This window comes from Tamandua tetradactyla, chromosome 4 (genome assembly GCF_023851605.1).
Source record: "Tamandua tetradactyla isolate mTamTet1 chromosome 4, mTamTet1.pri, whole genome shotgun sequence".
Classification (NCBI taxonomy): domain Eukaryota; kingdom Metazoa; phylum Chordata; class Mammalia; order Pilosa; family Myrmecophagidae; genus Tamandua; species Tamandua tetradactyla.
In genome coordinates this window covers 192,561,740-192,589,502 of record NC_135330.1, presented here as the reverse complement: position 1 = coordinate 192,589,502, position 27,763 = coordinate 192,561,740, and the positions used below count along the sequence as shown (strand labels likewise).

Genomic DNA, 27,763 nt, shown 5'->3' with positions numbered 1-27,763 from the left:
CTGGTCTGGCTAATTTTAAATTTCTACAACGAGTCAACTCAGAAGAAAAATCAGATGGTGCCTGGGCTGGATGGGCCTGGGGGGTGACCCACAGGGCTGCCTGCAAAGAAAAGGAGACCAGAAGCAGCCTGCTGAGTGGAAACGCTGACAAGCACCCCTGGTCCCAAGTTCACGTCCTTCCGCTGGACATGACGGCAGGCCGCGTCCACCACACCCTCGCGCCCAGCGCTTTCGGCAGGAAGACAAGCAAGCACGGATGTCCAGCAAGAGTTCATCGTGTGCCAGACCCTTCTTCTTCTTGGTTGACCCTTATGTGTTCTAGGGACCTTATGTCTATTAATTTACTTAATCCTCCCAACAGGATCATTATCCCCATTTTACAGGTGAGGAAACTGAGGTGCAGTGCGCACTAGCCACCTGCGGGGAACCACGGTCTGAACCGGGCGGGCTCGCAGCAGGTCTGCCTTATTCCCCACCCCAGGCTAGACTTCCTAGCAAGAAAGAGGACGGTCTGGGACAGCAGGGTCATGGCAGGGCACATGTATTACTGTCATTACACTGTATACACAGGTTTATATATGCTTTGGTGTAAATGCTTTATTTCTAGGTGTAATTTTTTTTTTTGAACCCATGCACCAAGGAAAGTGCCTGTGAAGCAGCAGCCAGCAGCACCTGCGGGAGCCTGCCGCTCCCCCGGGTGGAAAGTGCTCCCCGAGGCTTGCTCAAGGCGGCGTGTTTGCTGACAACACACAGTGCAAACAGGGACCCCGGTGGGGACGTCAGGGGAGCAGCTGCTCGGTGTCGAGGAGAGCTTGAGTGTGGTTTGCAAAGTAAACGGACTCTAATTTGGACAAATACCGCGGTGGCCCGGGACCTACGAAAGCGGCGAGGAAGTATTGACCTGGATGTTTCCATGGGTGAAGGGGGGGTGGCACAGCGGGCAGCTGCCGTGGGCAGGCCGGCAATACCAGGGCTGGTTCTCTCCTGGATCCAGACTCCCTACTGCCAAGGACTTTATCTGCTCCAACCAGAGAAGAAGTAAACCTGACGCTGTTGGCCCTGCCTGGTGGTCAAGGAGAGATGCTGGCAAAGGGGAGGCAAAAGTTGCTTGGGAGGAGGCTGTGTTTGACCAAGGCGTTGCTTAAATGCTCTTGCTGGACAACAGCCTTGCAGGTTAGCACAGGCCCAGATCTCCCAGAAGTCAGCTGGTAAAAGGAAAGAACACAGATGAAAGCTGTTTTTAAAAGAGAGAGAGGGAGATCTCAGTGTCCTTTTTCTAATCTAGCGCTTCACAAACTTGAAAGTGCATGTGTGCCACCTGGCGACAGAGGAAGTTGAGCTGGGTTGGAGCCGTGGTGTGGCTGTGAATCCTGGACACGTCACCCCGCTGTGCCGGGGAGGGATTTCTTCATCTGGGAAGTTGGTGACGCCCGCGGAGGACACCTTTACAGACCGAAGGAGTAAAGGCCAGAGCTTGGTGCTTTGCACAGAGGGAATGCACAAAATGGCAGCTACTTTTGTCTGACTGTTATTTATCAACACACATTCACTCAACAAACACTCACCCGGTGCTGCTGGTGCCCCCCTGCCCAGCTAGTCCCTCCCCAGGTGCTGTCAGTGGCTCCTGACACAGCTGCACCACGCTCCTGACACACCTGCACCCTGCTCCTGACACAGCTGCACCCGCTCCTGACACAGCTGCACCCCGCTTCTAATACAGCTGCACCCCGCTCCTGACACAGCTGCACCCCGCTTCTGACACAGCTGCATCCTGCTTCTGACTCAGCTGCACCCCACTCCTGACACAGCTGCACCCCACTCCTGACATAGCTGTACCCTGCTCCTGACAGCTGTACCCCACTCCTGACAGCTGCCTGCATCCCCTGGAAACACCCGGGAGCTTCACCCACTTCCCGGGCCGGGCTCCAGTGCGGACACGCAGGAGTACAGGAGCTGGCCCCTTGCGCCAGGCAGCTGGACTCTGGGAGCCACTCGTGTTCCAGAAGCCTCCAGGGCGACGGGGAGAACCAGGCTGCGCTTGGACTTCAGTCGAAGCCACATTTTAGCTGAGCTGGTCCCCACCTAGCTCCCTCCCGATTCCTGCTGAGAGAGAACCCTGTGCAGGAACCCCGTCTCGAGCTCTGCTTCTAGGGGACCTGCCACGAGACAGGGCCTGCCATGGCCAGGTTGGGGCGGGAGAACAGGAAGCTGGCCATCGGCCTGCCCTCGGGGAGCCTCTGCTCTCCTGGAGGACACGGACAGGCCAACAGCTCATTGGGAAGAGTCGTCCCCAGTGACCCAGAAGCCCCAGGCTGGCCCCTGTGCAGAGCCACCGCGCGGCCCCCGGGCTCACGCTGCAGGGCTTAGCGGGGGGCAGCGGCCTCCTGCCGGAATGACCCTTCCTGGGGGGTGGCCCTGCCCTGGGTGAGCCCTCGGGTGACCCTCCCTCCCACCAGGGCAGAAAGAGCCAGGCTACTGCTTCCGGGTCGGGAGACCCTGCACGTGACAGTGTAAGACTCAAACTCCCCCAAACAAGTGCTTTAACACCGGCAGGCAGGGCGCCCGGCGGACAGCAGGTGCACAGTGGGTGTTTCAGAAGGAGGAAGGGAGGGAGGGAGGGGGGGAGTGGGGGAGGGGGGTGGGGGGAAGGAAAAGGGTGGGAGGGAGGAAGAGAAGGAGGGAGGGTGAGGGAGGGAGGGGCGAGGAGGGAAAGAGGAGGGAGGGAAGAGGTAGGGAGGGAGGCTACCTCCAAGGCAGTCCAGCGCCCGCCTCCTCCTGGTTCAGGTAAAGGCCAGTTGGGTCCAAGCCCTGGAGGCGAAGTTCAAGGTCACTGGCATCAGGCACCCCCGTGGCCCTGCCGTTACAGGAGGGCCCCGTCCCGCACAGGACAGCGTCACTGCCTTTCACTGGAACCGCCACCACCCACCACCCAATGACTTCAGTTAAGGCTAATTAACTTCCACCTGGATTTACTAAGCTTTTGTGTTTCTCATATTTGTCTCTTTGATACCTGGTGTTTGCCCAGGTAAAGTAAACTTTTTAAAGATATGGAGCAGGGTCAGAAGGCCTTGCTTTCTACACAGCGATCAGGCTAGGAGAGGGGCTGTGTCTCCCAGTGTTCGTTTGACTAACAAATTGAGGCTTCCTGGACCTGCATCCTGCTCCCAAAGGAAGAAAGAAACAAACAAAAAAACCGGGGGTGGGGCGGGGTGGGGGGCCACCAAGCAGCGGCCCTCCCACATTATCCCCTTTAATCCCTAAGGAAACCTGGATAAATCATTACCCACCTATCCGATCCGGCCGAGGCAGCCGAGCCTCAGGGCCATGAGCTGCAAACTCAGGGGGTGGGGGGCTGGGATTTAAATGACACAAATAAAGAACTCAGTGAACTCAGCACCTTCTTCTCCGACCCCTACCTTCTTGCCCCTTGTGCCACCGCTTGGAAGGCTCCATGTGCACCCGAGAAAGTCCCAGCCATTAGGGTGGGACTATAGTCAGGTGGGGGCAACATGACAGAAACAGGAAGAGAACCAGCAAATGGGGGTTATTTGTGGCTCAAGCCCATGAGGTAAGAGGGTAGGGAGGGTGTTGTGCAATGAACTGGTTAATTTGTGTCCAAACACCAAACGTTGAGACAGTTAAGAGATATGACGGCTAAGGCCCAAGGACACTTTTAAACCAGCAGAGCGGCACGCCAACGGGTGGGGACTGATAAGCTGGGGTCCCCTGAAGTAGCTCCCCTAGCCCTGTGTGCCTTTTTCCACCAGCAGAACAGAAAGAAACTGCAGGGAAGCCGATGCCTCTCCAGCTAGTGAGCCACCCCGAGCCCCTCCACCCCACCCCCACCTTCCAGCCAGGAGCCCAGGAGCGTGGGCAGTTGATGGGCTCTGGGGAGAGCACCATTCCTTTGAGGTTTATGGCCCCACCTTCTCCAGTTGATGAGTCAGGAAGAGCTACCTGGAATACCTGGCGCCCACCAGGTGTTCCTTTTCATCGTGGCTCATTCCAGGTTCAGCCGCTTAGGCCCTTGGGCTGGAGAACTCTTAGAAGAGGGATTTCAGGTGAAAAACACAAGGCAAAATTTCAACAAAACATCGTGGGAACCTGGTATTGTGGGAGTTTTGCAGGGATCAACTACTCTGGCGTAATGCTCTAAATTTGCTTCCAAAGTGGAAGTCTAGATGGAGGTGGTATGGTCAGTGCTGAGAGTTTGTCCTCCTGATCGGGTGGCCTGCACCCTGTCCTTTTCCACCCTGGTTGCTGCTGAAACTATTTATTGAAAGACTGCGCAAATATGCCCCGCGGTTCCAAGGTCATTAATAATCCGCTGGGCAGAGCCGGCTCCATTCCAATTGATTTTTGAATTTTTGAAAATGTCACATTTCTGGAGCAGAGATGAAAGGCCTGGAGGGGTTGCCACAAACAGTGAGCTCATTGCCTCCCCTGGGGCCAAGCCAGTGGGAGCAAGAGATCAAGAGGCGCAGGGAGGGGGCATCACAGACAGATACTCTCCGGACAGGTCTCATGACACAGGGCCGGGGTGGGGGGCTGCCATTCTCTACGCTTCAAAAGCAAACACCCATATCCAGACTCTTGCCCCATCTGCTGCCAGGTGTCCTGCTGCCTACCAGTCCACTGAGAGGTGGTACCCAACACAGGCCATCAGGGCACCTGTGGGAGGAGGTGCGGTGACAGCTCAGCCTTGGGAGCAGGCCTCCTGGCTTTGGAATCCAGCTCCCTGGGATGTAACTTTGAGCAAATCAATCTCTTTGATGTTCTCTGATGGTCATTGTGAATTGAGGGTTTCGCCATCACAAATGTCCTGTTTCAGAAAAATTATTTTCTCAGGACATTGTTTGCTTAAGAACTCAAATTCTAAGGATGGAGAAGAGTATCGGAGAAGGCCGTTGGCCACTGCAGCTGTAAACTCCATAAGCAGGTGCGTCATCAGACATGCCCAGGCCACCTGTCCAAAGAACATGCGCGCGCACGCACACACACACACACACACACACACACACACACATCCGAACACCAGGTCTGTTGCCCCAAGTTTTCATCACATCAAACAGAAACTCTGCACCCATTAAGCAATACCTCCCTGCCCCCTGCTTTGCCCCTTGCAACCTCTAGTTCATCATCTACCTCTATGAATTTGCGCATTCTAGTTATTTTATATAAGCAGATCACATAATAGCTGCCCCTTTGTGTCTGGCTTATTTCACGCAGCACGAAGTTTTCAAGGCTCATCCGTGTCTTTCCTGCCACCAGCTGGGAGATCTTACATGGTCAGAGCTCACATTTCTCCATCTGTTTCACAAACATAGCAGACACTCAAGAAAATACCCAAGGGCATGATCTAGCAGGAAGAACACAGACATTCGTTACCCACCTCCCCGCTTCCCATCAACAGACCCGGGGCAAGTTTTCTATCTTCTCCGAGTCTCAGTTCTGTCATCTGCAATCCTGGCAGAGGGCACCGCCCCCAAGGAGCTGAGATGGATTGAATGAGAACAGGGGCAAATGCCAGAAAACACTCATCAACACAGTCCACTTCTTTTCCCTCTAGGGAATGCGAATAATATTGAATTGCATACTCAGAAGTGGTTAAAATGGGAAATTTTGAGTTGAACATATATTACTATAATAAGAAGTTTATAAGGAGAAAAAAGAAAAAGGCTGGAGTTGTTAGCAAAACGTTGATATGGTTCGAAGTTCTACTTAATCTTCTCATCAATGACAAGACATAGAAGCACGTTTATTATAAGTGCTACGCGACAGAAACAGCTCATGGGATAGGGGGTACAACCAAGAAACAGAATAAATTTCACTGCGAAACTGGAAGGGAAAAACACTAAGTTTTCATTTTGGACACACGGCACGGAGGGGTTTGACTTGTGATCTCCTTGGCCAAAGCTTACCTGGAAGCCCCAGCGCCTCTGTATTTTACTGGATGCCCCCCGCTGTGGGCTCGCGGAGGGCAGAAACCCCAGTGGGGGAGCAGGGACCAGCCCAGATCCCCACTGAGGGGCCAAGCCTGGCACCGAGGATGCATTTGGCTGGTATTTACCAGAAGGAAGAGGTCAGGAATAAATACAAAGCAAAAGCAATTCTATGCCATACTAATGGAAGTATGAGACCCTAAGATCCAGTCCCCAGCTGCACTTGTGTTTAAGTCAGGGTGGAACAGACTGAATATGTGCAGAGGCCGGGGCGCAGAGGGGCTGGGGCTCCAGCGGGTGAAGAGGAGTCGGGGCAGGAGGTTGTGGGCAACACATCTATCTCCACGTACCTTACGGGATGTCCTATGGTGGTCTCTGCTGTGTGAACCCCAAGGGGCTGATAACATTGCCAGCTGGCAGATGATGGCTCAATACAAGGGAAGAGTTCCCTTCCCCAGGGCCGCCCTGGGCTGAGCAGCGGGTTCTTTCCTCCCCCACCTCACAACTTCTACTGTTGCACTCTCCACCCCCAAACCACGGTGACTGCTCTCCAACAAATCCCATCTGCCTGGGGACTGTGGAAGGGACCTCAGGCTCCCATTACACTATTAACATACTTTTTACACTTAGTTTTAACTCCTGTTACCAGGTAAACCCCCCCAAAAGCCCAGTTTCTGGGAAATGGAGTATCATTTTAAATTTGTTACATACCCTTGACCCTATTGGCCAAAACAGTTTAAAATGGCTCAACTCCAGCTTTACTTTTTGTTAAAAGTTAACTTAGGTGATAAATTCCCAACTAAACAAACTATGGGAAATTAGATGTCATGTCTTCCCTCATGGATTCACTTTCCTTCTCCGTATTAGATTACCTCTGAGGGCCCTTTTTAGAAACTTCTGAGATTTGATGTGAAAAATGAACAGGACCTTCCTTATCAGGTGTAGCAGTCTAAGCTGGAAAAAAAAAAAAGAGCAGAAAATTAGTTCTTCTTCTTTCCTCTTTCCCTTCCTTCCCTTCCTCCCCTCCCAATTTGTCCATCAAGTCTTTACTTTGTGCCCAGTAAAAATAATGTTTCTGGTTAGAGACATCTGTTGTCAGTGAGTCAGAAGTACTGATATTCTTTTCCAGAATACACAAGCTTTAATTCCTCTTTGCGTGAGCCTTAAGGTGCCCTCAAGCCAGCTGCCATCCCATATTATTGGATGTGTGGACCCAAAGTTCTGGGATGGGATGGAGGGGAAAAGGTGGAGAAGGCTGGATTGAGGACAGGAACACATCTGCCAGGATGCCCAGCCATGGCCTTAGTTCACAAAGTCACTCCCCTTTCTGCAAGGCAAACAGCCCCCATGCAGCCTCTCTGCCCCCAAGAGGCCATTTTAGGCAGTCTGAGCTAGGAAAGAGAACTTTCCTCCATGCTCAGAGCTGCCTTGCTCTCCCAGGAGGCCTGAGGAAACTGCTCTGTCCCTAAATGTCATGAATTCTGTGATCCCGAGCAAATGCGGCCGGCGGTGTAGTTAAGCTTTCCTTGTCTTGCATTTAAGATTTGAGGACAGTCACAGTGTATGCTAAAACCTATTTTCTGCTTTGTTTTGAAGTTAACTCCAGAAACAGAAGCTAACGCCTAGGCTCAGAATCTAGGTAAGATCTTCTGGCCTGGAGGAAATGCTTCCCCCCAAATCTATTTATCACTGTTAGGGGGTCTGGGGGTGGGGAGCAAGTCTTCTTGAACACTGCTCTCTCCACAACCACAATCAGCAGAAACTGCATGGTGCTGGACACCAGGGCTGCTCTTTGGAAACCTACCCTGGCCTACCTGGCCCACCTGGCGTGACCTGGCCCACCCAGCATGACCAGGCATCTGTAGGAAGAACACAAGAGTCAAGTCACCCATCAGAGAGAGCAGCCCTAAAAGGCACAGTCTCCCTGGGGCGTCCAGCTTATTGCAGGCATGGGAGACCCGACACCCCCCCAACCCCCGAGGAAAGTCAGGGTCTCCCCCCTCCCCTCCAGGCCCCAGGTGTCCTCTACCCTCCCTGCTGGCACCACTCACTGGCCCCCTCTTTCCAGTCCTGGCAGGGGTGGGCTTGCCATGGGGTGAAAGTGGACCAGACCAGGTGTCAGCTCTACTGCTCAGGGTGGGGGGAGGACGTCAGGACCAGGCTCGGTGGGGGCGGGGTGGTGGTGGTGGTAAGACAAGGGGTGTCAGAAACAGGAGGATGGGCACGGCCCCCTCTCAGCCCCCTCTTTAACCCCCGACTCAGGCTAAAGGATGTTCTCGGGGTGGGAAGAAGCTCGGTGGGACCAGCTCCCCCAATCCCCGCAGCTGAGTCTCCCCGGCCCCTGGTACGCGCGTTATCAGTGCCAGCTGTGAGTTGATGATCCACCTTCCAGGTGAGCTCCTGGAACCCAGCCAGGCCGCCAGCAACGCCACCTGCCTCGGAAGAGGAGGGTCAGTCCGAGGACCCCAGGGCGCCCCACGCAGCGCCCAGCGAGCCCGGAGTTCCCGGCTCCTACGCACAGCGGCGACACCAGCTCTCCAAAGGAGAAACCCCATGGCGACAGCGCTGCGGCAGGCCGCTCAGTGAGCTAGTCAAACTGGAAGGCGGATCCAGGGCAGCGATTTTCTTAGAGCCAGGAGGTGAGGGGACAGATGTGAGATTCGCATCATTCATCCCAGGACCAGCTCGCCCCTGAAAACAGGCCCCCCTGCCTGCACCCCTCCCCCTCCCCTCCCGGGGTGCGGGACGCCCTGGCACCTCCTGCCTTGTGTGAGGGCGGCATCTGGTGGCCGCCGCCGGGACTGCACCCAGGTCCTGCCGGGGCCCCAACCGCCTCGTCGTCGGTCACTGGCAGCACCCGGAGAGCACGCTGGGGTCACGAGGCTCGCTCTGGGATGCCCCCTCCCGCGCCCACTCGGGCTCCTGGTGGTCCCCAATGAGGTAAAAATGTCTTGAAAAGCATCCACATCAAAATACCCTTCCTGCGATTATTGTCTCATTCCACTTTGATGAAATCTCTAGAACAAGCAAATTTGGAGACAGGGAAAGTAGATGAGAGGTCTTGAGAGGTCGCGGGGGCGGGGAGCGTAGTGGGTGCGGAGTCTCTGTTTGCAGTAAGGAGGAAGTTCTGATCGTGGACGGTGAGAGCGCAGCAGACACCCGGAGTGTGATAGGGTCGCCCCACTGTATACTGGGCAGTGGACGCACAGGACCGTTTTGTGATGGCACATCTATATATGTACACATATGTACACAAAGTAAAAACGCATATCCATCCTTCCCTCACCCGGAGCAGGGGACGTGGCGGGCGGGGCACACCTGCACAGACACACCACTTGATATCAGAAATAGAAAGGCGTAGTGGAAGGGGGTCGGGAGACAGCCCCTGGCCCAGGCTGGGGTGGCTTGATAAACTGATACCGAGGCCAGCATCCTTTGGAGACATGCCCAGATGCGGTGATCTGATCGCCTCCTGCAGAAACGCTGTTTAGAGAAGGGCTCGCACCTCACCTCACCCTTCAGTCCTGCTCCCGGGCGGGGGTGGGGTCCCCCGTAGAGCCTGTGGGAGCTGACTGGGGGGCGGCTGGGCAGGGGGGCGGCCTCTTGATCTTCTAAGTTCAAGTTCCAAGCGCACATGGGCTTCCTCCATTGGGCAGTCGCAAGAACCAGGTCCTAGAAATTAGGATTCTAGACGTCCGAATCTGAATCGAATTGCTGACTCTCTTCTTTAAGTAACTAAATTTTAAAAGATGAGATTAGTTCATTCATTCAACACACATTGGATTCAACAGGTCTTGGATGCTGTGGAGAAAGCAGAGATCAAGAGCCACCACGTCTTTCCCTGCCACAGGGAAACGGCGCTCACGTCGAGCCGGGAGAGAGACCCGCGGTGAGTAAGTGGATGAGATGGTTTGCAGAGGCTGGAGCTGTCGTAAAGGAGAAGAAATGTCTGGGATGCTTGTATAGGGGAGGGCGGTCCCGGAGGGGCAGTGAGCGGCGTGTTTGCTGCCGGCCGCTGCATATCCCGAGCTGGGCACGGCGGAAAGAGGCCTCCGGGGAAAGGGTGAGCGCGTGCCAGGGCTGAGCTGGCGCCGGGCGGCGTGGTTGAGGCCAGCAAGCCGGCCCAAGGGGCCTGGAGCCCATTTGGCAGGAGATGGGCTGAGCACAGCAGGGCCGCCTGTGCAGCGGCTGTCATCCTGGAATTTGGCTTTTCTGTCACAGAGAAACGGGCGCGTCACACAATGTAGGGGAGCACCCGGGTGGGTCTTATTTATGTAGCTGAAATGGAATTTCAAAACAGTTTCTTCCTCTTAAGTAAAGAACGCTTTGCAGGAGATGAAAATGTCATCAGAACAGGGATGAGCATAATTTCTCCAGTAGTAATAGCTTGCGGTGAAAGGAGTGTGTTAGTTTGCCAGCTGCCAGAATGCGATATCCCAGAACTGGGACAGCTTTTAAAAACGTAATAGTAGGTTACAAGTTTACAGTTCTAAGGAAGTGAAAGTGTCCAAATGAAATCACCCACAAGAGGTTACTTTCGCTAGAGGAAGGCCGATGGGTCAGGAACCCTCTGTCAGCTGGATAATCACGTGCTGGCATCTGCTGGTTCCTGGCTCCTGGGCTCTGTGCGTTCAGCCTCTGTTCCTGTGGGAATTCCTCACTTTGCTTCTCTGGGGCTTTCATCTCTTGGCTTCCCTTGGCTCTCTCCAGGTTCTGGTTTGCTTAACAGCTCATGACGATGTCTGCTGGGCTTCAGGCATCTCCAGACATCTGTGTCTCTGTTCTCCAAGTGCCGGCATCTGGGTCAGCTCTGCTCTGAAGTCTCTGCCTGCTCTGTCGCTTCTGGCTCTCTTCAATATTTCCTCTTTTAAAGGATTCCAGTAAATTAATTAAGACCCACCTGGAATGGGCAGAATCACCTTTCCATTTAATCAAAAGGTCACACCCACAATTAGGCGTGCCATATCTCCGTGGAGATAATCTAATCAAAGTTTCTGCCCTCCAAAATTGAATAAGAATGAAAAGAAACGGCTGCCTCCACGAGACTGAATCAGGATTAAAACATGGCTTTTCTGGGGTACATAATATTTTCAAACCAGCCCAAGAAGTAAATTGGATAATGTATTTAATTTTAAAATTATGGAGAAATTCTTGTTAGTAAGGGGACAGGGGCAGTCTGGGCCACGGTGAGGGACGACTGTGTGTATGCACAGCCACCAGGTGGCGCTGTCGCCTCAAAAAATGTTGGTGAAGAGCCCAGCTGCCTAGGTGGAGCCTGGAACCCAAAGGGCAGGGCAGTTGCTTAAATATTTCCATTTTTAATATTAACGAGGGCTCAACTGGGTCTCCAGGCTAGGGTTTTGGGGTACACCCTGGTGCCCAAAGAGTAGTAGGCAGTGGAAGGAACTGAAAGTGTAGTGAGGGCAGCCGCTCCAAGTAAGTAATGAGAGGTTGCAGGAATGAGTTTGTTGGGTAGGCACTAGAGAGGTACTATGACAGGCATGCATTGGGGATGGGGAGAGAGTTTGTGGGGTGATAGTCTAGGATTGGGGGAGACGCAGGGTGGAGCCACGGACCTTCGAGCACTGAGGCCCAGCCTTGTGCCAAACGCTTTGCGTCCATTACAGCATTGTAATGTCACAACAACTCCCTAAGAATGGGTTGCCACTGTCCCCAATAGATGGATAAGGAATCTGAGGCTCCGAGGAATTAACTAACCCACCCGAAGACGGTGCAGCTGGGGGGGGGGGGGGCGGGTGCAGGAGCTCAGGTGGTCATTCAATATAAAGAAGATTGTGTGAGTGTATTTGTTTGTTAAAGCTGCCGGAATGCAACATATCAGAAATGGAATGACTTTTATAAAGGGAATTTATTACGTTACAAGTTTACGGTTTTAAGGACATGAAAATGTCCAAACTAAGGCATCCAGGGATAGGCCAATGGGTTCAGAAACCTCTCAGCTGGAAAGGCCCATGGCTGGCATCTGCTGAGGCCTTTGGCTTCTGGTTTCAGCTTCCCTGGGGGTGTTTTCTTTCTGCATCTCCAAATGTCTGGGTCTTGTGTTGGCTCTGAGCTCTCTCCAAAATGTTCCCGCTTTTAAAGGACTCGAGTAAACTAATCAAACTTACCTTGAATGGGCAGAGTCACATCTCCATCTAATCAAAGTGCCACACTCACAGGTGGACATGCCATATCTCCATAGAAACAATCCAGTCAAAGTTTCCATCCCCCCCCCCCCCAACACACAAATGGAATTGGGATTAAAAGAAACATGAGTGCCCTCACAAGGTTGGATCAGGAAGAAGGACATGGGTTTTCTGGGGTATGTGACAGCTTCAAACTGGCATGGTGAGCAGTTAGAGTAGAAAGGAAAATAACCTGGACCAACACTGATCAGAGACCTTATCCAAGGTAGGTGAGGCTGTGGGCAGTCCGATGAGCTGACATCCAAGGTCCCTTTCCTGCCCCTATCCACGGGCCTGTGTGAGCTCCATGATGGATGGTGGCAGGCAGGAGGCGTGGACGCTTTAGATGTCTGTGACCGGGAGACGGGCAGAACAGGCCTGGAAGTGAAGGAACCAGTTCGGGAAAGGAAGATGAACAAGTGGGGGACAAAACTGGATTTTGGAAAGGTGGGAGGAGAGTTTTTGTTTCCTGCTGTGATGCTGTGATTCTTAGCATGGGAGCTAAGAATCAACGAAAGGACAGTAAGAGATTGGGAGAGGATAGCAGATGGGACCAGGGAATGGAGGCAGGGCCAGGCCTGTAACGGGCTCCTATGCAGCCTGCCAGGCCCCAGCACGGGGAGCCAGGGAGTGGGAGGCAGGGCCAGTGTCCTACATGCTGCTACCTCCACTCTCACGGGACCTGAGTGTGGAGTCCCTGGAGGAGGATTTTCCAGGGTCTGTGCTGGTTAAAGTAGAGGCTTTAACCCCAAGGGCAGTGGGGGGAATCTGCTGCAATCAGATTGGGGAGGGGGTGTCCTAAGGTCAGGGGGTTTGGAGCAGGGGAGTGGCCTTTGTAAAGCAGGTTTTAGGAAGTGGTATGTGGTGGTGGGTGGGCTTTCAGAGACGTCAGCCAGCCATGTAGAGAGACCAGAGCAGGGCAGTGACAAAAAATACCTGGGCTTTCGAACCATGCGTGACTTCCTGTCTGTGCAATCTGAGGGGCTTCCCTCAGACCGAAATGCCCCCCTCCTGCCCCTACCCGCCCTTTACCCATGTGCATGCCAAGCACCCTTCCCAGGGCCTCTCCCCAGCCCCCAGGCGTGGTGCCGGAGCGGCTCAGCCCACACAGCGGCATCTGTGTAGTTTTTAGCAGGTCTGTCTTCTTTCTAGACCGAAAACAACTTGAGGACAGGGCTGGGGTTTTACTGATGTTTCCACCTTAGCTCTCGGCACAGCTGACCGACTGCAAATGCTCGAGGACGAGGCTGACCCGAAGAGGGGCTGGCTGGATGAGTGGGTGGATAGGCAGACAAATGCATGCTGTGGTGTACACCTCAAGTAGAGGGACAGCAGGACACTGGGGTAAAGGAGCTGAGAGCATGAAAGGGCCTCCTTTCCCTGGACCATCTGCAAAAATGCGTTAGAACTCTTCCTTGTGCTGCGCCTCCCGGGACAGGGAGATGGTGGCCAAGAGGGAGCTGAGCCACATCCTTCAGGCCGCGAGACCAGGCCCCTGGGCGGGACAGCAGCTCACCCTGCACCTTGCTTGAGCCACTTCTTTTGGATCAACTTTCTGCTCCCTGTCAGGTTGCCATGGCTGAGTTTTCTAGCTCTGGACCAGGGGACTTTTCCCAGGAGACTGCAATATAAGTCTCTATTTATACATCAGCTTTTCTATGTTTCTTGTTCAAATTGTCCTTTAGCCATTGTGTCATTTGTAACTTCTGTTACCCGGCTTGCACACAGGCCTGGCCGCTCTTCATCAGTGGCCCTGGGCTGCATTTATTGGGGCATTTGTCTCGTCCAGTGGACACTCAGGGCCCTGGAAACTGCAGTCAACATCTGCTTCACTTCCTTCCCTGAGAAGGAGCAGAAAACAAAAAAGAAAACTCCAAAATTGGATGTGGCTTTACAAGCACAAACCCATCACTGGTTCCCTGAATTATTTCCCCAATTATTTAGCTTTGGAACCTGCCTGTGTGGGAGAGACCAAATGGCATAATGCTCAAGCGCTCACATCCCAACTTTGCTAGCCGTTGGCTGTGCTGCCTTGGGTAAGTGACTTAACCTCTCTGAGCCTTGGCATTCTCATCTGGAAGACTGAGGTCATTTTAGTGTCTATATAATGTCGTTGGCATGCAAACATGGGAGCTATTCTTACTTCTTTTCCAAAGTGCCTTTCTGCTCCCTGCCTCTGAACGTTCCATCTCTGTTCCACAGCTGACAAGAGGCTGTTCCAGATGGTACAGATTGAGGACTGAGAAGAACTGTAAATAACCAAGTCTCTGTCATCCCAGAACATAACTTCTCGAGAGGAGCACAATGACATTTTAAAGCAGAACTAAAAAGTGGTATCTCTTTTACTCCTGTCAGGCATAACTCTGAGTTTTGGAGGGGGGGGGTCTTACAATGATTCCAGTGTGGGGTCCAGCTGGGGGGCACTAAAGACCTCTCTGTGTCATTCTTCTCATAAGGTTAGGGCCGTGCCTTCCAAACCCACAGCTTCCTGTGAGAAAGGTACCATGCACCCAGCTTCCTAAACCCCACTGACCTGATTTGTGTTTTCAGGCAGGACAATCTAAAGACGAAACTGAAAGTCAACCAGCCAGGTGGCCGGAGTCTAAGGGGCAGAGGCAGCGCGCCCCTCCTGGAGCAGCCCAGAATGCTCAAAACTTTAAGGGCTCTCAATAAACACGCACTGAGTGCCTTGAACCAAGGGCACAGGGATCTACATCCTCCCAAGGAACAATCATCATCCTTCGCCCAGCCAGGGAAGGCAGCTGGTGTTTATTCTCCATAGAATATTTTTTAAGCAAGATGGTTTCCTTTCAGCCCTCTGCGAACACTCTGTAATCCAGTCACTTTGGATCCCTGTCATTTGGCATAAACTCGTAAATTGGATTTTTGCCTCTTTGCCTCCTGATAGCTCTCCCAAGTATTTATGTTATTGCTTCTGCTTGTACCACCTGAAGCCTTGCGCTTATTACCCAGGTAACTCATTTGCTTCCCTGAGTCTGGGCACCAGGAGACGAGCCTGACACAAACTCTCCTTGGCACAGGAGATGGATGCCTGATCTTGCCTTCCTGGCTGCAAAATTCTCTCCTCTGACCGAGGATAAAAAGCTAGAGCAGTCTAGCAGCATTTGCCTTGGCAGAACAAATTTCATCCACTCGGCCAGGCTGGTGCTTCCTTTCGGGGCCTCTGGGAAGGCCCCTTCCCGTCCTGTGGGCTCCCCTAGGCCAAGTCTCCTCCCCGGGCTGGGAGGACAGCGTGACCCAGGGGATGGCCTGCGAGCCTGGGAGTGAGTGTGGGCGCCCGGCCCTGAGGCCCTGAATCAGCAGCTTCACCTCCCCCAGCCTCTGTCCCCACAAGGGGAGCGAGAGCAATCAAAACAACTCTGCAAAGTGGTTTTGCAAATCTGAGATAATTATGTTGTCTCATAAATGTTTTACTGCTTCTTCAATAAGGTAATTAAAGGCAGCACCGGCCATGTCAACTGGAAGAGAATGGGGCTTAAAAATACCCCCCCCCAAACATTTAGCCTACAGCCTTGCCCTGACCCTTTCCTATGGCCTGTGTGTGCCTTCCTTCTCCACCAAATTATTTTCCAGTTTTCTCTGGTCATTAAAAAGAATTATAAGGGGCAGGCCACGGTGGCTCAGTGGCAGAGTTCTCGCTTGCATGCTGGAGACCTGGCTTCGATTCCTGGTGCTGCCCATGCAAAAAAAAAAAATTATAAAAGACATATAACACTAAAAGAAAGAAAAGGAAGTTTTCATCTTAGATGATAAGAACAAAGGCTTTGGAGTCACGGGTACACCCACTTTCAAATGGCTGGGTGTGCTCATCTGTTCATTCGTTCCACAATTTATTTATGAATGGTAACCCCGTCATCTCCTGGGGTTTGCCATTTCCTCTCCTTCTGCCATGTCTTTCAGTGGGGGGTGGGGGTGGGGGAAGGTGACGCCATGGGTGCTTGTCGGGGGGAAGGTGAGGCCATGGATTCCTAGGGGCTGGGGGTGGGGGCCATGGGTGCTTGGGGGTGGGGGGAGGCCATGAGTGCCTGGCCCCGAGCCTCCAGGGCCCACAGATGCAGTGGCACCGAGGACGCTGGTGCTGTCTCCCGCGGCTGCTGACTCCTGTGGAGTCTGTGGTCCACCCTCACGTGTGATCCACACGTGGTAGGGAAGTCACCCTTTTCATCGTTATTGGCCCTTCCATAGCGCTGTCCTCGACTGGGTCGTGTCCAGTTTGGGCAGCAGAGGAGGCGGGAGCTGGATCCCAGTAGTTCTTAGAATGCCCCTCACTTCCCCTGCCCCAGCCCATCTCTTCACGTAGCCACCCAGTCTATATCCAGCGCCTCTTCACCAGGCACCCTGCTCAGTGCTGGGGACACAGTGGGGGACACAGTCAGGCCTCGTGGAACCCACAGGCTAGTGAGGGATGGTTATAGCCCAGCGTGCAGGTTTGAATCTGTTGGACACCCAGAATAGCCATATCCTTTAATCCTCCTTCAGTAATGCTGGGTGGAACCTTTTTTATTGTTTCCAGGGAGATGTGACCCACCCAATTGTGGATGGTAACTTTTGATTAGATGGTTTCCATGGAGATGTGTCTCCACCCATTCAAGGTGGGGTTGCTCTTACTGGAGTCCTTTAAGAGGGAACCATTTTGGAGAAAGCTTTAGAGCCACCAGAACCGACAGAGCCCACAGAACGGAGAGAACCCGGGAATGTTGTTGAAGATTCCTGGAGAGAAAGCTAGCAGACATTGCCATGTGCCTTTCCAGCTGAAAGAGAAACCTTAAACATCATCTGCCTTCTTGAACCAAGGTATCTTACCCTGGATGCCTTAATTTCGACATTTTCACAGCCTTAGAACTGTAAACTTGTGGTTTGCAAATACCAGCGTGTTGGAACGGCTTTTTAAATGGATAAGGGGAAGATGCTGGAAGAGTTGTGAGGAGCTTGATAGAGAAGATCTAGAATGGTTTGAAGAGTCTGTTGGTAGAAATGTGGATTCTAAAATTATCTCTGATTAGGCTTTAGACTGAAATGAGGAATGTGCCATTGCAAACTGGAAAGAAGGTGACCCATCTTTTAAAGTGGCACAGAATCTTGAAAAGTTGTGTACTGCTGTTGGATGGAACTTAGAATTTAAAAGTGACAACCCAGGATACTTAGCGGAGGAGATTTCCAAATTCAGTGTGGAAAGTGCAGCCTGGTTTCTCCTTGAAGTTTATAGCAAAATGCGACAGGAAAGAGATAAGCTGAGACCTGAACTCCTGGGTATAAAGAAACCAGACATTGATGGTCTGGAAAATTATGGGCTTCCAGAAAGGGAGACTTCAGAGAACAGTGTCCCACATGAGGATTTAACCAAACGTGGAAGCAGTCAGCCATTTCAGAAAAAGCCAGGATTGGAGATGGAGTTATTCAGGAAGGATTTACAGAAACACCTTTTGTCTGATGGGCATGATCCAAGGCTACTGCATAAATGAGAGTGTTGCGGGATCTGTATATAGAGAACCACTGCCAGTTGGGACTGAGAAGGACAGAGAAGGGACACATTGGAGGAAAAACACGCCTTTTTTAGGGTCCAGAAGGTAGAATGTGCTGGTTTGAAAGGATGTATGTACCCATGTTTTAATCCTATCCCATTTTGTAAAGGCAGCTGTTTCTTCTAATCCCTATTCAGTATTGTATGTTTGAGACTATAATTATATCATCCCCCTGGAGATGTGACTCAATCAAGAGTGGTTGTTAAGCTGGATTAGGTGAAGGCATGTCTCCACACATTTGGGTGGGTCTTGATTAGTTTATGGGAATCCTATAAAAGAGGAAAGATTTTGGAGAAAGCTGGAGATTCTGAGAGAGCAGAACGACATAGTAGAAGCAGAGCCCACCAGCCAGTGACCTTTGGAAATGAAGAAGGAAAATGCCTCCTGAGGAGCTTCACGAAAGGAAGCCAGGAGGGAAAGCTAGCAAATGATGCTGTGTTCGCCACATGCCTTTCCATGTGAGAGAGAAGCCCTGACCTTGTTTGCCATGTGCCTTCTCACTTGAGAGAGAGACCCTGAACTTCAGTGGCCTTCTTGAACCAAGGTATCTTCCCTGGATGCCTTTGATTGGACATTTCTATAGACTTGTTTTAGTTGGGACATTTTCTCAGCCTTAGAACTGTAAACTAGCAACTTATTAAGTTCCCCATTTAAAAAGCCATTTTGTTTCTGGTATATTGCATTCCAGTAGCTAGCAAACTAGAACAGGCAGGCTGTGAAGCTGGCAGCTCCAACGAAAGGTCTTGATGAAATCCAAAGGAGAGGCTCATTGGATAAAGCAGAAAGAAGTGATTGTCTCTTCTGGATTCTCCTTAAAAGTCTTCTGGTGATTAAATTAAACATCTCTCATTGCAGAAGACACTCCTCTTAGCTGATTACAAATGCAATCAGCTGTGGGTGCAGCCAATGTGATCATGATTTAAGTCCATGAAATGCCCTCATAGCAACAGACAGGCCAGCGCTTGCCCAACCAGACCACTGGACACCACCACCTGGCCAAGCTGACATAGGAACCTGACCATGACAACACTAGTAATGAGAAATCTGAGGAGGATTCAGGAAAAACATTCCATTTACAATTGCAACCAAAAGAATAAAATATTTAGGAATAATTTAACTAAGGAAACAAAAGACCTATACACAGAAAACTACAAGAAATTGCTAAAAGAAATCACAGGAGATTTTAACAAATGGAAGGGCATACCATGTTCATGGTTTGGAAGACTTAGTATGGTTAAGATGTCAATTCTACCTAAATCGATTTATAGATTCAATGCAATACCAATTAAAATCCCAAAACCTTACTTTGCAGAAATAGAAAAACCAATAACTAAATTTACTTGGAAGGGTAGTGTGCCCCAAACAGCTAAAAATATCTTGAGAAAGAAAAATAAAGTCAGAGGTCTCATACTACCTGACTTTAAGGCGTATTATGAAGCTACAGTGGTCAAAACAGAATGGTACTGGCATAAAGATAACTATACTGACCACTGGAATTGAATAGTGTTCAGACATAGACTCTCCTCTCTCTGGACAATTGATCTGTTTTTTTTTGCATGGACAGCACTGGGAATCGAACGCAGGTCTCTGGCATGGCAGGTGAGAACTCTGCCTGCTGACCCACCATGGCCCACCCGACAATTGATCTTCGATAAGGCAGTCAAGTCAACTCACCTGGGACAGAGCAGCCTCTTCAATAAACGGGGTTTAGAGAACTGGATATCCATATGCAAAGGAATGAAAGAGGATCCGTATCTCACACCTTATTCAACAATTAACTCAAAGTGGATCAAAGACTTAAGGATTAGGGCTAAGACCATAAAACTTTTAGAAGAAAATGTAGGGAAATATCTTATAAAACTTGTAATAGGAGGTGGTTTCCTAGATCTTACACCCAAAGCATGAGCACTGAAGAAATAAATAGATAAATGGAAATCCTCAAAATTAAACACTTTTGTGCATCAAAGAAGTTTGTCAAGAAAGTGAAAAGACAGCCTATGCAATGGGAGACAATATTTGGAAACCACATATCAGATAAGGGTTTAGTATCCAGAATATATGAAGAGATTCTTCAACTCAACAACAAAAAGACAAATAACCCAATTTTAAAAATGGGCAAAAGACATGAAAAGACACTTCTCAGAATAGGAAACACAGATGGCTAAAAGGCACGTGAAAAGATGCTCAACTTCACTGGCTATTAGGGAAATGCAAATCAAAACCACAATGAGGTATCATCTCACAACCGTCAGAATGGTCAGTATAAAAAAAACAGAAAATGATAAATGCTGGAGAGGGTGTGGAGAAAGAGGCACACTTTTCCACTGTTGGTGGGGATGTAAAATGGTACAACCGTTGTGGAAAGCTGTTTGGCGGTTCCTTAGGAACCTAAGTATACAATTGCCATATGATCCTGTAATCCCGTTGCTAGGTATCTGTTCAGAGGACATGAGGGCAAGGACACAAACAGACATTTGCATACCTGCGTTTATAACAGCATTATTTACAATTGCCAAGAGATGGAAACAGCCTAAACGTCCATCAACTGATGAGTGGCTATACATATTACACAGCTGTAAGACAGAATAAAGTCATGAAGCATGTAACAAAATGGATGGATCTTGAAGATATTATGCTGAGTGAAATTAGCCAGAAACAAAAGGATAAATACTGTATGGTCTCACTGATATGAACTAACATTAATGAATGAACTTGGAGAATTTCAGTTAAGAACACAGGTTATCAGGAGATAGAAATAGGGTAGAGATTGGGTAATTGGAGCTGAAGGGATACAGATTGTGCAACAGAACTGATTGTAAAAATTCGGAAATAGATAGCACAATACTACCTAATTTTAGCACAATAACGTTGGTACACTGAATGAAGCTGAGTGTGAGAGTGAAAGAGGGAGGAGGGCTGGGGGCACGTATGAAACCAGAAGGATAGACAGACAATTCAGACAGATAGTATAATTTAGGAATGCCTAGAGTATACAATGATGGTGATTAAATGTACAAATTTAAAAATGTCTTTGCATGAGGGAGAACAAAGGAATGTCAGTATTGCAAGGTGTTGAAAATAATCATTCATATTTTAAAACTTCAACTTCTGTGTGAGACTAAAGGAAGAAATGTTTATTTGGTGCAAAAATTATATTTTGGGTAGTGCATTTCCTAATTTAACTTGTATGATTAGTTTAGTTGAACACCATAAGTACATGGAACCTTGAATAGGGCATGAGATTTTGTTGGTTTGTCCAGGTTAGTGTGATGCCCTGATAAATCCCAGAGTGATTTGAACAGTGAATAAATAAGTATTTGCAAAGTCCCCTTGGGGGGATGGGAAGAAAGGGGGAAAATCACCTTTTCCACTTGGAGAATTCTTGATATTCTTGCAAGCAGTGGGGACAACCTAATCAGTAGGCCAAGCCCTCGATCTTGGGGTTTGCCCCTGTGAAATTTATCTCTGCAAAGGACAGGCTAAGCATACTTAAAATTAGGCCTAAGACTCACCCCCAGAGACCGTCTTTTGTTGCTCAGATGTGGCCTGTCTTTCTAAGCCAACTGCACACCCCCCTCTACATGTGACATGACTCCCAGGAGTATAAACCTCCCTGGCAACATGGGACAGAAATCTTAGGATGAGCTGGGACTTGGCATCAAGGGATTGAGAAAACCTTCTCGACCAAAAGAGGGAAGAGAGAAATTAGACAAAATAAAGTTTCAGTGGCTGAGAGATTTCAAACAGAGTTGAAAGGTTATCCTGGAGGTTATTCTCATGCATTATATAGATATCCCTTTTTAGTTTATAGTATATTGGAGTGGCTGGAGGGAAGTGCCTGAAACTGTAGAGCTGTGTTCCAGTAGCCATGTTTCTTGAAGATGACTGTATAATGATATAGCTTTTACAATGTGATGGTGAAAACCTTGTGTCTGGTGCTCCTTTTATCTACAGTATGGACAGATGAGTAAAAAATATGGATAAAAAATAAACAAATAATAGGAGGAACAAAGGTTAAAATAAATTGAGTAGATTGAAATACTAGTGGTCAATGAGAAGGAGGGGTAAGGAGTTTGGTATGTATAAGTGTTTTCTTTTTTATTTCCTTTGCTGGAAATAAAAAATGTTCCAAATGATGCAAATGTTCAAAAAATGATCATGGTGATGAATATGCAACTATGTGATGATATTGTGAGCCATTGATTGTACACCATGTATGGAATGTTTGTATGTCAAGAATGTTTGTATGCTGTTTATAATAAAAATATAGATAAAAAAGATTTAACCACTGTCATTTCTCATAATCAGGTTTTTCTGATAGAATAGCAGTAACTTGCCTTTTCTGCAGAAAAAGTTTTTCCCTTTCCCTCCTATCTCTCTTATTCCCGCTTTATTTTTTCTTATCCCCCAGTACATTCTCCTTCCTTTAGTCACTCAAAAGTAAAGCAATCCAGTGCTCTCTTCAGCAGCACATATACTAAAATTGGACCAATACAGAGAAGATTAGCACGCCCCCTGCACAAGGATCACCTGCAAATGCTGTGAAGCATTACATATTTTTAAGAGCTTCTTCCTCTAAGTCAGAGTCCAGTCAAAAATAAGATTTTCTGAGAGTTACAAATAAATAAGATCAGAGATTTAAAAAATAACAAAGTAATCCACAGTCATTTGTGATTTAAAAAAAAAAACCTTTCAGAAAAATAGGAATAGAAAGAATTTCAAAACTCGATAAAGAGAATTTACATAAAAGCTACAACCAACTGTATGCTTAAATGCTGAAAAGGGTGGACGTTTTCCATCTAAAATTGGAAACAAGGCAAAGGTGTCCACTTTCACCACTGCTATTTGCCATGGCTAGAAGCTCTAAACCATTGCAATAGACAAAAAAAAAAAAAAGGAAATAAAATGCACCCAGTGCAGAAAGAAAGAAATACGACTGTTCTATTTGCAGATAACATGACTGTGTACATAGAAAATCTTTCAAAAAACTCCTACAGGTGAGTTAAACCATCAACTGCATTTCTGTATACAGTAAGGAACATGTAGACATCTAAATTTAAAGTACAGCATCATTTACAATCACAAAAAAAATGAAGTAGGTCTAAATCTAACAAATCGATGTACAAATCGTGTATGCTGAAAACTACAAGATGCCAATAAAAGAAATAAAAAAGCTCTACATAATTGGCAGACATTGTGTGCTCGTGGGTTGGAAGAAACCATTGGAAAGACACCAAGACTTCCCCAAATAATATATATATGTTTAATGTAACTCCTATCAATATCCACAGGAAAGGTTCTTTGTAGATTCAGGCAAGAGTATTCTAAAATTTATCAGGGAAGCAAAGGAACTAAAACAATTCTGAAATAAAGGAGAATGGGAGGAATCAGTCTCCCCATTTCAAGACTTCTATAGCTGCAGTAATCGAGACCGTAAGATGCTGGTAGAGAATAGACGCAGAGACAAATGGAACAGAATAGAGAACTCAAAAATAGCACAAATAGACCAGGCTGATTTTTGACAAAGACGCAAAGGCAATTCAGTAGAGACAGCATTTTCAACAAATGGTGCCAGAAGAATTGGACATCCATTGGCAAAGAATATGTATGATTGTCAAACTAAGTCTCAAACCTTGTACAAAAATTAATTCAAAATGGGTCATGGGTGTAAATGTAACATAAAACTATACATCTTTTGGACAAAATTGGAGAAAGTCTTTCTTAGATTTTACACTGACATCACAATCCAAAAGAGGGAAAACTGGTAAACAGGACTTCATCAAAAATGAAAACTTTTCTCAAACCAAAGACCCTGCTAAAAGGAAGAAAAGACAAGCTACAGATTGAGAGAAAATATTTGCAACCACATATCCAACAAGGGATTAGTATCTCAAATAGATAAAGAACTCTCAAAACTCAACAGTAGAAACAAACAATCCAATTAGAAAATGGGCAAAAGACATGAAGAGACCCTTCTCTAAAGAGGGTGTACAGATTGTATGTGAGGACATGAAAGAATGCTCAGCATACTGTTATTTAGTATAATGGACCATTAGGTAAATGCAAATTAAATCTCAAAGCTGTGACTACACTCCTATGAGAATGGATGAAATAAAAGTGACACCTAATATTGACAAGGATGCAGAGAAACTGGGTCATATATGCCTTGCTGGCGGGAATATAAAATGTGTGGCTACTCTGGAAAACACTTTAGTTAGGAGTTTCCTAAACTAAATTTCCAATCACCATACAATCTAGCAACTGTGCTTCTGGGAATTTATCCTAGAGGAATGAAAACACAAAAATCTCTACATGAATGCTCACAGATTTATTCATAATTGTGAAAAAAAAAAAGCAAATTCAATAGGATAAAAATCCTCTTGATTAAAGAGGTCTCTTGATGCATCAGCTTGGAGCAGAGGGAAATTTGCATCTCTTCAATTTCTCCTAATTATTCATTTCCTTTTTCTCATCCCCATCCTGAAAATAATTACCGCGAGAGTAATTTTTCTCTAGATGCTGCTTGCAATGACTCAGCTTTATTTTTCAGAATTTTTAGTGTCATTTGATGGCGTGCTCCTAGAAGTGTGACCGCGCCCCATCAGGAGAATAAATCTGAAAGGAATAGCAGGACACACTGAGTAATATTACTGCAAAGGCAAGTTTCTGTGCTGTCAGCATTTTCATATTTAACATTTATGTTATCCACTTAGAGGACATCTGGGGTGAAGGGGAACTATAAAGAGTTCACAGTCAACGATAATAACAATCAAAAGCTTAGCCTTTTATAGTTTGCAATTTGGTTTCACATGCATTTTGCAGATGAAGGAACAGAGAGGCTAAGTGACTTGCTCAGCCAAGAAGAGAACTCAGTTCCCTGGGAGAAGGTGGATCCCAATTTGCCACCTGATGGAAGCCACGGATTTGCCCTGCTCCGGCCTACGAACATCAGGACCCACTTCATTATTTTTCAAAACCAGAATCTTGATGTTGGAGACCCCCAATCACTGTCCCTATGGCAGACCTGTCCCAGGCCTCAGGCTTGTAAGCACGATTGCCTTCCAGACATTTCTCCTGCTGTCTCAGTCAGCTCCACCTCAACCTGTCTGGAGCTCACAGACAGTCTTCTCCAAAACACCTGCTCCTTCTACTGAACTCTTCGTCAGGTGGGCAGCAGCTTCTGCCCGAGCTCCCAAGCAACAAGCCTGGAAGTTATCCGTGGCTTCCTTCGGACTCAGGAGGTGAAGGAACAGGGGACACGGTCCTTTTTAAGAGCGTAAACTCCTCCCCATTGGCCCCACCCCGAGTCACTGGAGTGTAACACCAGTGAAAGGAACTGTCAAAGATGGACCCACACCAGCTCGTTTCACTTGCATTCATTCGTTCATGTCCTAAGAGTATTTAGATGAGTAGGGGAAACAGATTCTATCTATTTGTGTGAGGGGTACTTGGCACTTCTAAGTACAAAAGAATTAGAATAGAGAACACTTATTCACACTCTGGAAAGGAGGCCCAGGAAATAAATTAGTACGATAGGTGAAGGCTAATTATAAGGTGTGTTAGTTGGTAAGCTGCCAGAATGCAATACATCAGAAATGAAATAGCTTTTTTTTTTTTTTGGTTTTTATAAAGGGGATTTATTAAGTTACAAGTTTACAGTACTAAGGCCGTTAAAAGTCTACCAGCCTCAGGGTTATCTACAAAATAAGAACTGAGAATAAACTCTTTTGAAAACACTAATCTCCTGCCATCTGATTTTGTGAAAGACCCCTTGTTCCACTTTATTAATGCTGATGGAATGAAATATAGAGGAAATGGACTGGCTTTTATAAAGGGGATTTATTAAGTTACAAGTTTACAGTACTAAGGCCATAAAAATGTCCAAACTAAGGCATCCAGAGATAGATACCTTGACCCTGAAGAAAAGCCAAATGGAGTCTAGGATTTCTCTGTCCACTAGGAAGTCATGTGGCTGGTGCCTGAGGTCCTTGCTCATGGTTCGTTGCATTGTGCTTCTGATTTCAGTGGCTTCCTCTCCAAGCATCTGGAGGCTCTCTCTTAGATTCTCAGTATTGGCTTTCTCCAAGTTCTGAGTTGCTTAGCATCTCAGGGAAGGCCCCTGGCAATGTTTGTTGGGATCTGGGTTCTAATGACTTTCCAAGCATCTGTGTCAGCACTCCCCAGCATCTCCAAATGTTTGTGTCTGGTCGTCCTCCAAAAATGTTTCCTTGGGTTGGCTCTTTTGAGGATTCTAGTAAACTAAGGTCCACATTGCATGTGTGGAGTCACAACCCCATGGAAATAATCCAATCAAAAGCTCACAGTCACAACTGAGTGGATTATATCTCCAGAGAAACAACCTAACCAAAGTTTCCACTCTAAACAAAAGGTCTGCCCCTCCAAGATTGAAATATGATTAGAAGAACATGGCTTCTCTTCTGTACATTACAGTTTCAAACCAGTAGTCACCTCTTGGCCATATTCAACAAAACCAAGAGCAGGAAGCTCGTTGATGCAGTTCAGTTTGTTTAGACTACAGGTAACAAAGAAGACCTTGATTCAGGAAAGGCCAATGTATCTGCCACACCTGTGTCAGGTTTGAAGGCCCATGGCTAACATCAGCTGGGGTCTGTGGCTTCTCATTTCAAACCTGTTCCTTGAGGTTATTTTCTTTCTCCATTTCAAAGGTTTCTGACTGTGTGAGTTCTGAAGCTTTCTCCAAAATGCTTCCCTCTTAGCAGACTCCAGTGTGTAATCACACTTAATCATCTAGATTGATGCTGAAGAATCATTGGACAGAATTCACCATCTTTTTCTTTCATTATTTTCAGATGACATGATGCTATATTTGGAAAATCCTGAGAAATCTATGACAATGCTTCTTGAGCTAATAAACAAATTCAGAAAAGTGGCAGGATGCAATATTAAGGTGCAAAAATCAGATATGTTTCTATACACAAGTCTTGACTTTACACCATTTAGAAAAGTTAACTCAGGGTGGTGTGATGGTGGCTCAGTGGCAGAATTCTTGCCTGCCATGCTAGAGGCCCAGATTCAATTCCCAGTGCCTGGTAGTTCCCTGGAACTTTGGGTAGCTGTGTGGCACCTGAGACACAGAGTTAGAATACTCTAGCACTGAAATTCAACACTCCAACATACAGCAACTCAATTTTGGTTTTGAAAAAATCCAATTCCTTCTTCACACAGTTCTGCCCCTTGAACTAACTTTGAAGCTACATCTGATTTACAGACTTGATATCCCACTGAGAGTAGATGACTGATATTCTCCAGCATCACATCTCTGAACAGCCTTCTCTGGGATGAATCCAGCATGTCCCACTCTGCCTGAGTAAATTTTATAACTACATCTTTCAATTTCACTAACTCCAGTGACTGCATAGTCAACAGCTCAGCTGAGAATTGTCTTCCTCTGGGTTTACACTCACAACAAGATAAGCACTAGGTAAACAAAATGATGATGCTTTCATCAAATTCCACACTCAGAGGTTCTTTATCAGTTTGGAAAAGGTAACATTTTCATGGAGAACTCTCCTTTAATGCAGTTGAAAGTGTGATCATCTGCCATGCTGGAGACCTGGGTTCAATTCCTGGTGCCTGCTTGAGGCCTCACTTGAATCATCTTGCAGGCGATCCCACTAGTGCAATCACTTCCCCTTTCACTTCGGACTCTGAGATGTGGCTCGGCCAGACTGGCTGGTCCCTCAACTGCTGCACTCAGTCTCAGGCATGAACAAGAAGCTATTTACTCACAAGCACATGGCCCAAGTACTCCACGAGCTATCGAAATAGCTTTTAAAAAGGGACTTTAATAAGCTACAAGTTTATAGTTCTAAGCCTATAAAAATGTCCAAACCAGGGCATTCAGGGAAAGATATCTTAATTCAAGGAAGGTCAATGGGTCTGGAACAGGTCTGTCAGCAGGGTAGTCATGTGCTGGCATCTGCTGACCCTCTGCTCCTGGGCTCTGTTGCTTTCAGTCTCTGTTCCTTGTGATGGTTCCTCACTTTGCTTCTTTGGGGCTGTTTTTCATCTCTTGGCTTCCCTTGGCTCTCTCCAGGTTCTGGCTTGGTTA

The 27,763-nt window shown here is 48.0% G+C and overlaps 1 protein-coding gene and 1 non-coding gene across 2 annotated transcripts; one reads left to right on the top strand and one right to left on the bottom strand.

The window, feature by feature from the left end:
• Window positions 1-591: 591 nt before the first annotated feature.
• LOC143680600 (uncharacterized) lies at window positions 592-13,080 on the bottom strand. Its single transcript, XM_077156936.1, has 9 exons — window positions 13,064-13,080; window positions 11,665-11,679; window positions 9,808-10,154; window positions 8,707-8,789; window positions 7,757-7,801; window positions 6,815-6,896; window positions 2,747-2,808; window positions 1,319-1,443; window positions 592-1,205 (listed from the first exon to the last, which is right to left on the bottom strand). Exons 1-9 carry the CDS (start codon window positions 13,078-13,080, stop codon window positions 1,202-1,204), a joined length of 780 nt encoding a protein of 259 aa, XP_077013051.1. The 3' UTR covers window positions 592-1,201.
• A 9,043-nt stretch (window positions 13,081-22,123) lies between these two features.
• Window positions 22,124-22,231, top strand: LOC143681831 (U6 spliceosomal RNA). The gene has a single exon (XR_013174888.1). It is a non-coding gene; the product is annotated as a U6 spliceosomal RNA (small nuclear RNA).
• Window positions 22,232-27,763: the final 5,532 nt, after the last annotated feature.

What these genes read in the sequence shown, in the direction of transcription:
- LOC143680600 (XM_077156936.1), bottom strand. An exon ending in GGTCACGCCAGGTGGGCCAG is followed by an intron (nt 6,897 to 7,756) that starts GTAGGCCAGGGT and finishes TTTTTTTTCCAG; the next exon opens with CTTAGACTGCTACACCTGAT. An exon ending in GGCGCTGGACTGCCTTGGAG is followed by an intron (nt 1,444 to 2,746) that starts GTAGCCTCCCTC and finishes CGGTCTGTAAAG; the next exon opens with GTGTCCTCCGCGGGCGTCAC.